This window comes from Asterias rubens, chromosome 8, assembly GCF_902459465.1.
Source record: "Asterias rubens chromosome 8, eAstRub1.3, whole genome shotgun sequence".
NCBI classification, from domain to species: Eukaryota; Metazoa; Echinodermata; class Asteroidea; order Forcipulatida; family Asteriidae; genus Asterias; species Asterias rubens.
In genome coordinates, this window is record NC_047069.1 from 1,710,202 (window position 1) to 1,722,888 (window position 12,687).

At 37.3% G+C, this 12,687-nt stretch overlaps 1 protein-coding gene across 1 annotated transcript in view; it reads right to left on the minus strand.

Moving 5' to 3' along the window:
- The window catches only part of LOC117293338, a 55,320-nt gene that overhangs the window by 29,549 nt on the left and 13,084 nt on the right, over positions 1-12,687 (minus strand). Inside the window, exons 3-4 of the mRNA XM_033775623.1 lie at positions 5,824-5,940; positions 900-1,054 (exon numbers count right to left, since the gene is read on the minus strand). Coding sequence (XP_033631514.1) covers positions 900-1,054; positions 5,824-5,940 — 272 coding nt within the window. The remainder of the gene's footprint in view (positions 1-899; positions 1,055-5,823; positions 5,941-12,687) is intronic.

A 12,687-nucleotide genomic window follows, 5' to 3' on the forward strand; every position in this document is an offset into this window, starting at 1 on the left:
GTTGTGAGATAATAATGAAAGAAAAAACACCCTTGTCACACAAAGTTGTGTGCTTTCAGATGCTTGATTTTGAGACCTCAAATTCAAAATCTATTTCCTGGAAAACTACTTCTTTCTCGAAAACTATGTTACTTCAGAGGGAGCCGTTTCTCACAATGTATTATACTATGAACAGCTCCCCATTACTCGTTATCTAGTAAAGTTTTCTGCTACTAATTATTTTGAGTAATTACCAATAGTGTCCACTGCCTCGAAGGTACTGTACGTGGCCAATCTGGATTGACTTTTTGACTGTCACCAGAAGTCACCAACTTCACAAACTTGTGACCATTCAAACTTCTGGCCACTTTTTATAAATTATTCAATGAATTTTTAAAAAAAGACAATGTCAAGACAAGCAAGCAATAGGCCTAGTTAACATACAAACGGTCACTGTACTTCACTTTACTGGCTGCCCTCACACAGGAAGTTTTGTGTGAAATGTAAGAGTTACCATGGTAACTGTCTAGACTTTTCCCACATCGTTAAATTCATAATGCTAACAAACTCAAGACTGTAATCAGCCTGTTAAGCCGCAACTCTGTGGGGACATAAGATGGTAGGGGTAGGTTGGGAGCCAGGGAAGGCTAACGCCCTTTCTGTTCAAGAACTTATCTCATACAAACAACAAAAAACATTTAAAATAAATATATGAAAAATATATGACGACTATAGCAAGCTAGTCGAAACGTTGAGACCAATTTAAGAAACCATTCAGCAGAAATCAGTTAATAGTGACCCTATAAGCTAAAGTAGTAGTCCCAGCCAATTTTCTATACCTTCACCCTTACAAAAAAGGAAAAAATCCTTACAAATAAAACAAAACCTGAAAGGGGGAAGGGGGAAAATAAATAACTCACCCTCGGTGACGGACCTGACGACAACTGGTTTCTCACTGCCTGCAATGAAGCCAAACCCCAGGGCTAGATCCCTGAGTAATGTCACATCTCTCTCTACTGGTGGGATATCATCAACATCGTATGGATCTTCCCTTGTTGTAGTACAGGTTACATGACTAGAACAAATACATCAAACAAAATAGTATATCATTAGTATACATTCATAACAGCCAATACAGTTCCGCTATTCCTATCGGCGGAGAGTATGTCACGTGGGGGTGTTTAAACATGTGATTTAAAGCAAAAGGCCTGGGGCGCAAGTTTTACGTTTGGCGCAAATTTTCACCTCATGAAATATATACATCGGTAACAAATGTGCAATTACTAGTGCATGCCTGCAAAAGCGAAGCGGTCGAGCGACGCTTGCATTTTGACACTTCATGAATAGAGCATGAGAATGTGACAAGCACTGAAAATTTACAACAAATTGTGGATAGCTTTTTCAAAATGTTTACGCCTTCGGCTCTTGTCCTTTTTCGCATGGCCACGACTCTGCCGGTTCTAAAACAATTGTTCAATACTTCGTTCCACTCTTTTATTGCCTTACTGCATTCTTTGTATGGGGGGAGTGAGCGCGCTTTTTCGTCAAAATAAAACAGGAATCAGGAAAACACATTGCGACCTTGCGAAGACCATGTTGATCACCCCGATCTCAAAAAGGTATCAAGTTGGACACAATTGCTGTCAAAATCCAGCTATTCGGCAAATTAAAGACTAGATTAGACTGTAATACTACATCAAAAGGCGTTGCTGGCTCGCTGCCACTACAACTACACCTAGCCCAATGCTGACCACGAGATTGTTTCTACTTTGAACCGTTTGCCGACAGTGCTGCATTTTTATTACAACCACAGAGATCTTGTACTATAATTTGGCCTTCAAGTTCAAACTGAATAAACCGTTTTGGGCGGTAATGAAGCCAATTTAAAATTGAATGCATGCAAACACTTTGTGATCAGAAATCAAGGGTTCAACACTCGTCAGCTGGTCATAGCCTAAACGTCTGACGTCACACTTCGAGGCTTGTGAGTTACACCAGAAACCTGCCCACTCATTATCAGACATCCATTATTTCACATGGCCTTCATCATGGTTTAGGAGATTCGCAGTTAATTCCAATGTACATGTGTATACATAAAACAACACCTGTAAAGGGGACCAGTGTACACTGGTCGCTGATCTTGTTACTTTGATGTATTGGCATTTCAACAGAGGGCGCTAGCAAATGCAAATATCAATGTGAGAAAAAGTCGCGACACTTCAGATCCTTCAGAAATAGGACATAATAATGTCATAATAATAGGACTATTTTTAACTTGCATTCCAATATAACACAAACATTGTTGTACCAGTACATTAAATAAATTTTCTACAGTGAGAAATTTTCAATTAAGGTCATGAACTGAAGTAACGTCTTACGCTCCGAAATAACATAAAATAAGCATAAAATAAGCATACCTGTACATCCAACATTGGTGTCTCAATACCTTAAAACAATTTCCTACAGTTGGAAAATTATACAAATTTCATTATCTGAAGTAACATCTCATATCAGCCACAGCTTTTTTTCTTGATACTGAGCAAGTAATATCTGAGCGCATTAAAGGCACTGTACACGTTTGGATTGTCAAAGACCAGTGTTCTCACTTGGTGTATCCCATCACAAGCCTGTGAAAATTTGGGCTCAATTGGTCATCAAAGTCGCAGAAAAATGATGAGAAAAAACACCCTTGCTGGCAAACTTGTGTGCTTTCAGATAGGATTATAAGACTTCTGGCTAGAAGTCTTTTATTATTTTAGTGAGAAATTACCTCTTTCTCAAAAACGATGTTACTTCAGAGGGAGTCATTTCTCACAATGTTTTATACTATCAACAGCTCTCCAATGCTCATTACCAAGTCAGTTTTTAAGTTAATATTTGGTTTGAGTAATTACCAAACGTGTACCTTCCCTTTAGCGATATGACCTTGTCGCAGGCGCTCAAGGAAAATATAATTTTACTGAAAGGTTGAATCTGTTGACTTGTCATGCTTGCTTCGACACAGCGTGATGTAAGGAGAGTAATTTGTTAGCAGCTATACAATGGGAAGATCACCAGGGTTGTTAATAAGTACCACACTATAGAGTATTCACACTAATTGATTCTTTGACTCTCAAGGCTTGCTTGCTTTCAATATGCTACTCTCAGAATTTGTGTCAAGCCATGTCGGGACTGCTTGAATGCCAAATAATAATAAAAACGTTTAGGGTCCCCGCCTTGAAAAGGAGTGGGTAACTTAGGGATGGTTTCTTAATTTCTATTCCTTTATAAAGTTAAATGACCAATGAGATTGCCAGCTGCTCGCACTACCCGCCATCTTCACTCTTTTGTCTCTATGGTTATTAAGTTTAACATTGCATAAAATATGAGTGCTTGTTCATAAACTTTTAATAATTCTCTGCATATTTTCAATAACAATAATTTTCATAATTTGTGGATTTAATTCTTAATCCTTGTGCATTGTTTCTTTTGCAATATTTGTATCTGCCTTTTTTGTAATGCTGGTTTTGATATTTGTTGTGCTTTTAAACTTGTGCGAGCAATGTAAATTCTTCTTTTTGGAAAGATATCAAATTTTTAATGTCTCATTTCTTATGTCTGCAAATAGCACATGTTTGAATGATCAATGATTGTATGTACATGTAGTGTAAGTATGATACACTTAAATGGAATCATCTCTGTATGGGAATGGATGTTTTCATCAGATGACATTCCTCTGTGGGTGGTTGGAGTACACCGATTTAATTTACCTCCGTTCTGTCTCGTGGGGGAAAATGAAATTCTCTGAAACGAAACGCCTTCTAAAAATGACTCAATTTGTTTCAGTCAGTTTTCAATTTGTCTCGTTCCGAAGCCATCTGATCTCCAACCAATATTATATTCATATGACACAGAAATTAAAATTAACTCAAAATGCGGCGTTTTAGAAATGACTGCTTTTATCCATTTTCACTTCTTTATACTTGGCTGCTTCTGTTACATTGTGTCGTGTGGTGCGGTCGTTTGGCTTTTGCGAAAGAACTCGGAGCAGAGAGACCCTTAAAGGCCAAATGACAACAAAATACTCAAATTTTGACCATAGCACTTGGGTCGTAACGCTAGGTCATTAGCAATTTCAGCAAACGGATGTTTATTCCACACAGGCCTTAAGAATTTTTCAAAAACGATGAATATTTTGTCCCTGCAGGCTTTTACTGTTTCCTTCATCTAACTTAAAACTAAAGAATCATTGTATAACGTATAGTCTTTGTTATTGTAAATGGATTTAAATTAGCTCTTCAAAAATATTTGACCCCTTTAAGAGTTTTAACACACTTTGAAATGCACAAACGCATACAGTAAGGCACACAGAGACTTTAACAACACCTTTACAGATTTGCAATACATTACATTAGGTACTACACGCCCTACAGACTGCAATGAATGTGACACCCTTAAAGGCAATGAACACCTTTGGTAATTGTCAATCTCACTTGGTGTATCTCAACAATATGCATAAAATAAGAAAAGCGTGTGAACATTTCGACTAAGTTGCAAGAGAATAATGAATAAAAACCACCCTTGTTGCATAAATTTGTGTGCTTTCAGATTACTAAAAACAAGGCTTCAAGCCTGTTAAGATTCTCTAAATATTTGAGCAAGAAATAACCTCTTTCTCAGAAACTATGTTTCTTCAGAAGGAGCCATTACAATGTTTTATACTACCAACAGTTCTCCATTGCTCGTTACCAAGTAAGTTTTTATGCTTACAATTATTTTGAGTAATTACCAATAATGTCCACTGCCTTTAATCTTGATCTTATTCTTCATAGCACACAGAACATGTTAAGTACCATACTTTGCTTTAAGGCAAAGTATTTTAATAAGCCATGAATAATGTACCTTTGGTATCAATAGTTCTCCATTGCTTGTTACCAAGTAAATTTTTATTTTGAGTAATTACCAATAGTGTCCAGTACCTTTAGATACAAACGTCTTTAAATCCCAGACATAATATGTTTTTTTCAACCCCTACGCCCCAACAACTATCTTCAAGTTTCTAGAAGGTATTATCCACTGTCCTGTATGCTTTGTTTTTGAAAGGGCAAGGACACCCATATATCTTCTCCTTGGTAAAGGGCACATGAGGAAATAGTACTATTCTACTGTATAATTAGTAAATTTCTACTGTAGAATTTCAAGGGCACCAAGGCAATGACCCGGGGCATGGAGGTAATCGCCTTCCTTGCCTCCGTGAAGTACCAGCGCCGAATTTCTGCGCTAGCCTTGTAAGCGTAGAATGCCTAGTAACGTGAAGTACGTACGCGCAGAAGCCAAAATTCGCCGCTAACCCGTGAAATACGCTTGCCGTAAGCACAGAATTCCCTGCTTCCATAAAGCGTCGATTCTGTGCTTACAGTAAGCAGAGCCATGACATTGGGCCCAGGTCTGTAACTTGTGTCAAGAAACAAATATTGCAGCGTCCCTTAAAAGGGACATTTTGCCTTGGATTGGGCAAGGTGGTTTAAGAAAAGTGTTTGAAACAGTTTGTTATAAAAAGCATAAAAAGATGTATTAAAGTAGAATATAATAACCCACACAAATATGCCTTGAAATTGCATGATTTTCCTTTTATTTTGCGAACTAACACGGTCGGCCATTTGGTAGAGTCATGGCGTGCAGTGTTAGTTCACGACGTATAAGGAAAACCGTGCAACATCGAGGTATTTTTGTGTGGATTATTACCGCTACTTTTAAAACATCTTTCTTTTTATAACAAACGGTTTTCAAACGCTTTTCATAGGCTAAGTTGCCCGATCCAAGGCAACGTGTCCCTTTAAAGTGAGAGGATGAGAGGATACTTACTTGATGTAGTAGCGTTTTCCATTCTTATCGACTGCTTCTTCCCAGCCATACGGAAGATCAGCCTTTGGGGACCAGCATGTTGGAGGCGGTAACCATCCCGATGATTTACTGTTGTGACTGGAGAGGTACAGAGGAAAGAAAGCTCAGCATTAAAGGCAGTGGGCACTATTGGTAACTATTATTACTCACAATAATTATTAGCATAACAACTTAAATGGTAATGAGTAATGGGGAGAGGTTGGTAGTACAAAACATTGTGAGAAAAGGCTCCCTCTCAAGTTTAGAATTTGAGGTCTTGAAATCAAGCATCTGAAAGCACACAACTTCGTGTGACAAGGGTGTTTTTTCTTTCAATATTTGTCTCGCAACTTCGATGACCAATTGAGCTCAAATTTTCACAGGTTTGTTATTTTATGCAAAAGTTGAGATACACCAAGTGAGAAGACTTGTCTTTGACAATTACCAATAGTGTCCAGTGTCTTTAATGTTTAAAGGAACATTACAAAATTGGTAAGAAAAACAAGTGTCTAAGATCAAAGATGTACATAAAACATACACGGTCTAATGATGATGATTGTAGCAGGCCTGTATGCTTAGTTTTTGAAAGGGCAAGGGCACCAAGGCATTTACTCCTCGGTAAACGGCACCCTATGAGGAAATTGTAAATTTCTACTGAAGGGCATCAGGCCTGTAGTAGAAAACATCCCTTGAAATATTTCTATCAGAAATATCATATTAGATGAGAAAAAAATAAAACTAATTTTCCATTTGGAGTTTATCGCTCAGTGAACATTTAATTAATTATTTTTTAATCGATGTCATGCAAAATGTGTTGTCGCTATTTTCTCGTGACCCAGACAGCCGATTGTAATAAAACTTTGACAGGCTTGTCAGTTTATGTATATTGTGGATGACATAAAGTGATTACACTGCCAGCAAATGTTTAAATTCTGTCATAGGAAGAAACTATAAATAAATAGTAAACTTGGGGTACAACCATGTGTTCATCTCTTTTGTGTGAGTGTTGGCTCTGAGAAGAGCCGGTGTGGTCTTGACAGTTCGAACAGTATATGCTCATCTTCTGTAATGTTCCTTTATAGGCACTGGACACCTTTGACAATTGTCAAAGACCAGTCTTCTCACTTGGTACATCATAACACATGCATAAAATAACAAACAAGTGAAAATTGGTCGTCAAGGTGGCGAGAGAATAATGAAAAAAAAAAACTTTTTACACAAGTTGTATGCTTTCAGATGCTTGAATTCGAGACCTCAGCCATGGTCTCGAATTCTATTCAAATATTTAGGTAAGAAATTACTACTTTCTCAAAAACATGTTACCTCATCAGAGGGAGCCGTTTCTCACAATGTTTTATACTATCAACAGCTCTCTCCATTGCTCGTTACCAAGTAAGTTTGTATGCTAACAATTATTTTCAAAAGTGTCCAGTGCCTTTAATAATGTTTCAATGCACTATTGTTTGCAGATGGGAAGACAGAATTATCCCCGGGTGACATTTATGATTTTTTATAAAACGACATGAGCCTCTCGGCAAGAGGAAGTATATGTGGGCGGTAAGAACTTTTGTGACTTGGAAGAATGAGGAAAGAAAAGGTTAATTTTCAATCTGAGGAAGTTTCACAATTGAGGATTGGAGGAGGGCATTAAGCCTATAGATGGGTTGCCAGGTGATGTGACTGCCATATTTGTTGATAAACAATGGAAAAGTGCATGCGTGTACGCACTGCGCACAACTCTTAGTCAATGATAGCTTTTCACGCATGCATGTTTCACATGCAATGGTGGTCAATGATGACATTTGCAATCCATCTATTGGAAACAATACCAGGCCTGTATGCTTCGTTTTTGAAAGGGCAAGGGCACCAATGCAAGTTCTCCTACCAGGTACACATGTAAAGGGCACCACCCTATGAGTGAATTGTAAATTTCTACTGGAGCATTGCAAGGGCACCAAGGCAATTATCGAGGGGCATGGATGTATTTGCCTTCCCTCCGTGCAGTATCAGGCCTTGTATACCCTCCCTTTTTAAATCGTTTTTTTTATTCTCAAGTAATTTTCAATATGCAAACTTAAACATGTTAACCAATACAAATAGTGGCAGAATTTTTTTATTTCCGTTCATAGCTATTGTATTGTAATTAGTCAACAGCAAGACTTCGTGACTTTAGAACACAATTTTGGTAAGACCCCAGGCACTTGTTTATAGCATCTGCGTGACTGAGGTAGAATTTTAATTACAGAGAGAATATTTTGGCAACAAGTAGGATTAAGTTTTTGCTCTTGCGATAAAATTGGTGTATATAGGGTGGCTTCTGATTAACATGCAGACTTAAACTCTATACACCTTAATTAAATGATAAGTCGTCACCATTTCATATTTAACATCAACATTTCCCCAAAGTCCAAACATTGTCACAGTTTAAAGGCAGTGCATGGACACTATTGGTAATAACTCAAAAATAATTATAAACATAAAACCTTACTTGGTAACGTGTAATGGGGAGCTTTTTGAGAAAGAAGTAATTTTCCACGAGATTGATTACAAGACCTCAGATTTAGAATTTGAGGTCTCGAAATCAAGTACCTGAAAGCACACAACTTTGTGTGACAAGGGTGTTTTTCTTTCATTATTATCTCGCAACTTCTACGACCAACTGTGCTCAAATTTTCACAGGTTTGTTATTTTATGCATATGTTGAGATACAGCAAGTGAGAAGACTGGTCTTTGACAATTACCAGAGGTCTCCAGCGTCTTTAATTAAAACAATATTAATTGGCACAATGATAAGATCATCAGATTTACTTCCACAAAAGACACAATACCTCCTTCCTATTTACTTAAAATTAATGTTTACTTTAAAAACTAACATCTGGATGTCTTAAAGCACTGCAAGTAAAAAGAGAACTGGACTTGTAACAACACAACAAGTGGCATAAAAAGTAACCATGAAGAATTAAAAGCATCAGACGCTATTGGTAATTACTCAAAATAATTGTCAACATAAAAACGTACTTGGTAACAAGCAATGGAGATCTGTTGATAGTATCAAACATCGTGAGAAACGGCTCCCTCTGAAGTAACATAGTTTTTTACAAAGAGGTTGATTCAAGGCACAAACATTAAAAGACTTCAGACCTGAAGCCTTTAATTAGGCATCAGAAAGAACACATTTGCGCACAAAGGTTTTTTTCCTGTAAATCTCTTGCAACTTTGATGACCAATTGAGCCCAAATTTTCACAGGCTTGTTATTTTATTCATATGCTGGGATACGTACACCAAGTGAGATTACTGGTCTTCGACAATTACCAAATGCGTCACTGTCCATGCCTTTAAATAATACAGAAATACCTCTCTAATTTCAATATGTGATGCCCTCAAACTAAAAAGCACTCTCTGGTGACATTTTGTCAATATCCTGTGTCCCTGAGTTTTAAAGAAGTCATTATAATGACAGGGTGTTTTGTTTGTTTGGGGTATTGAGATGAGTATTGGTCCACAACTCAGTGAATGTGCTTACTGGAGCGAGTAAGCACCTAGTATGGAGAAAGTACCTCCCTGGCTATATCTATAGAAACTTGTGTTTTGAATGCAGAGGTAAATACACTGCTGTGTATTGTTGGCCACTGCTGGCTTCATCATGATGCTAAGTTTGAAGAAAGCTGAGGCTTGCTTAATGATATACCAAACCTTTAGTCATTGGTTCTTCAAGTCTACTATGCAAATGATTGGGAAATCTTGACTTAATTTCTTAAGGCACAATGTTGATTTGTGATTTTGAGCAATAGCTGGGGTTGTTGATTTGACCATTGTGGTTCCCCTGGTTGGCTTTGTGGGTTTCCTAGTTTATGAAGGCCAGGAAATCACAACATTACCAGTGTACAATACATGTAGGTCAAAAAGTTCAGGATTTGTGTGGTCACCAGAAGCTGAAAACACAGTGTGAATTTTGCACTGGGTATGAAGCCGCTACTAATGTCTATGTTTTATTTAAATTTACTTCTCATAACATCTCTTTTGTCTTTTGCTTTTAAATTTTGAATGTTCCTTGTGTGTAAATATTCTCCTGTGCTTTTTAAATCATTTCTATAAAAATTATAATTCAGTCTTTGGGCTGCGACAAGCAGATGTTTTTTAATCATAAACCAGTATTGAGTAATAATAACACTGGCACGTTAATCCGGAGGTCGTTGGTTCGAATCCCACTCTAGTCAATTCTTTGTTCAACCCCCAAAACCATTTCAAAATTTACCCAGTCAGTTTCCCTTGTGGTTTATATTGATATCTGAAACAAAAAGTCGCATCCCCTTGAGGTGATCCCCTGGCTGCTGCTTCCCAGGTTGTATCGTAATTTGGGTGTGATTACTGGCTACACTGCAGTTAACGGTTGTATGACTTCTGACTGGCACCCCCGAACAAAGATATTGACAAAATAGGGAGACCGCCAACATAGGGCTAGAGCGCCGGCACCTTAATCCGGAGGTTGTTTGTTCAAATGTCACTCTCGTCAATTCTTTGTTCAACCCCAAATATCAACAATAACACTGATGCACATTCTTTGATCTCACAAAAACTATTCTTTCAATTGAAGTTTTTGAAGTAAAATACTAAAAAAAGCTTCATACCCGAAGTCTTTTAATAATCAAATTCAAATATTTAAGTGAGAAACAACCTCTTACTCAAAAACTATGTTTAAACTACGTTACTTCCGAGGGAGCCAGTTCTCACAATGTTTTATAATATCATCCATTGCTTGTTACCAGTTTTTATGCTAATTATCAATAGTGTCCAGTGTCTATAACTGAAACAGCCACCATTCTGTATCCGCATTTATGAGTCTCTTATGATGCAACACACTTCAAGTGTCCAGCATACAGCAATAAACCTTTAGTGTTTCCATGGCAACCCGTCTTGCCATTATAAAACAACGAGGGTAATAAAAGTCCAAAGTTACACGGGACGGAAAGCCGCCAGGCGCACAACAGCAAACATGTGCAGATGAATTTGAAATGGCATTGAAATTAACAGAGTTTACATATACACAATGTACACCCCAAAGATGTTTGCGCTTTTTGTCGTGTATTCATGTTTCCTGACAATGTTTGGCGTGTGTAAACTTTTAGTATTTAACAACATTGTGCACATTAAAACAAATTTTCATAGATGTTTATGCAAAAATGGCTGATATATGTCAACCTTTCTTATTAAAAAAAAACATTTTTAGAAACACCTTTGTCCTTACAATCAAAGCTGAAACCAGAGAAACATGGTTCACAATTAAATTTCACTTACAAGCACACTAAGTAAAAACTAACAAAAAAATATATTTTTTTAAACATCACTATCCTTAGACACTTGACACTTTGAACTAATGTTTTACCCTCTAAAAATATCAAAGAAAGGCTTATGTGTAAAACTGAAATAAAGGCAAAATTTTCGTTTTTGTGGATTTTACTTCTCAAAACCCGAGAGTCACTTTTGGAAAAATGTGGGAAAAAAAGAAAAGTGGATTTTTACATGATGTGTTCGGTTGTGTGGGCAGTGACAGAAGCAATGTCATGTAGATGTATAGAATCAGTAGTTTTCCCCATCAAAGCACAATTCTAGCAAGCTAAATAATTGCTAGCAGTGCAATAAAATTAGCTCAACGAACCATTATATAACTATGATATAACATTGTTATGCAGAAGCAATTGCACACACAAAGTAGCAAATAAAACAAAGGAAATACCAGCATTGAGAAAATTAATTTGGTCAGTGAAGCGTTGGCTAAACTGAACTTTTCCGCCCTCAGCAAATGCATATAAGGTCGTGGCTAAGCGGTCTAGCTCACCGAACTGAACTCCTGTGTTGTCAGCAACAGAGTCTGGGTTCGAATCCCGGTCATTACACTTGTGCCTTTGAGGAAGTCACTAAACCATGATTGCATCAGAAAAAGTTACTGGGAAAGGTGCATTGTGCTCTAACAGCCAGGCTCCTAGTGGATGATACCCACAGCATTACAGACTGTGAAGAGGGTAACCCTGTTTCAGTCCCAGGAGTTGGCAGTTGGTGCCAACGTGCCCCTGGTGGCATTTGATTTGGGTCAACAGCCCAAATTTGTTTAATGTAACCCTGAGCTTGAAGTGGTCGTACATTATGATATTAGGTGATTTCTCATAATGTATTCTTTTTAAATTATTATTTTACAACTCCATAAAAAAATTGGTCCATAGCAAACAGAACCCAAACGGTTTATCAAACGTGTATCCTATAACTTATTGGGAAAAATATTTGAAGGAAAGCTTGTGGCGCTAAATATTTATCCTCATGGACAATTTATTTTGCTGTTATTTTGAGGCGACACACCCTGTTCCGACTAATTATCCCAATCATTTATTTCCAGCGTCTCGCCACTCTGTGTGACACACATCACCGTGGCAACCAATGATGGCGATCACTATGCATACGCTTCGTCGTTCCTCAATGTCTATTATGATAAACAGTGCGCGGATACACCCAAAATTTTATCTTCGCTATTTATAAAAATAAATCAGAGCAACTTATAAAGGTTTAAAGAATGCTGTTGTTTCGAACTTGATATGTAAATTGTAATCAAATTGTGCAGGTGTTCAATGCTTACAGGGCAAAACAGCAAATAAGGGTTTAGTCAGACTTGATTTTGTGCACATTTGTTGGTTCTTATTAACAAAAAAACTAAAAAGTCATTGTATATCACTCCTTTATACCTCAGTGTAGCTTATTGTTGTGTTTCAAACAGATTTTTCATAAGCTGCTAAGCAGAATAAAGTCTTTTCTTGTTGTTGTTTTAATTTTAAACCATGAGTAAATAAGCTTTTGGC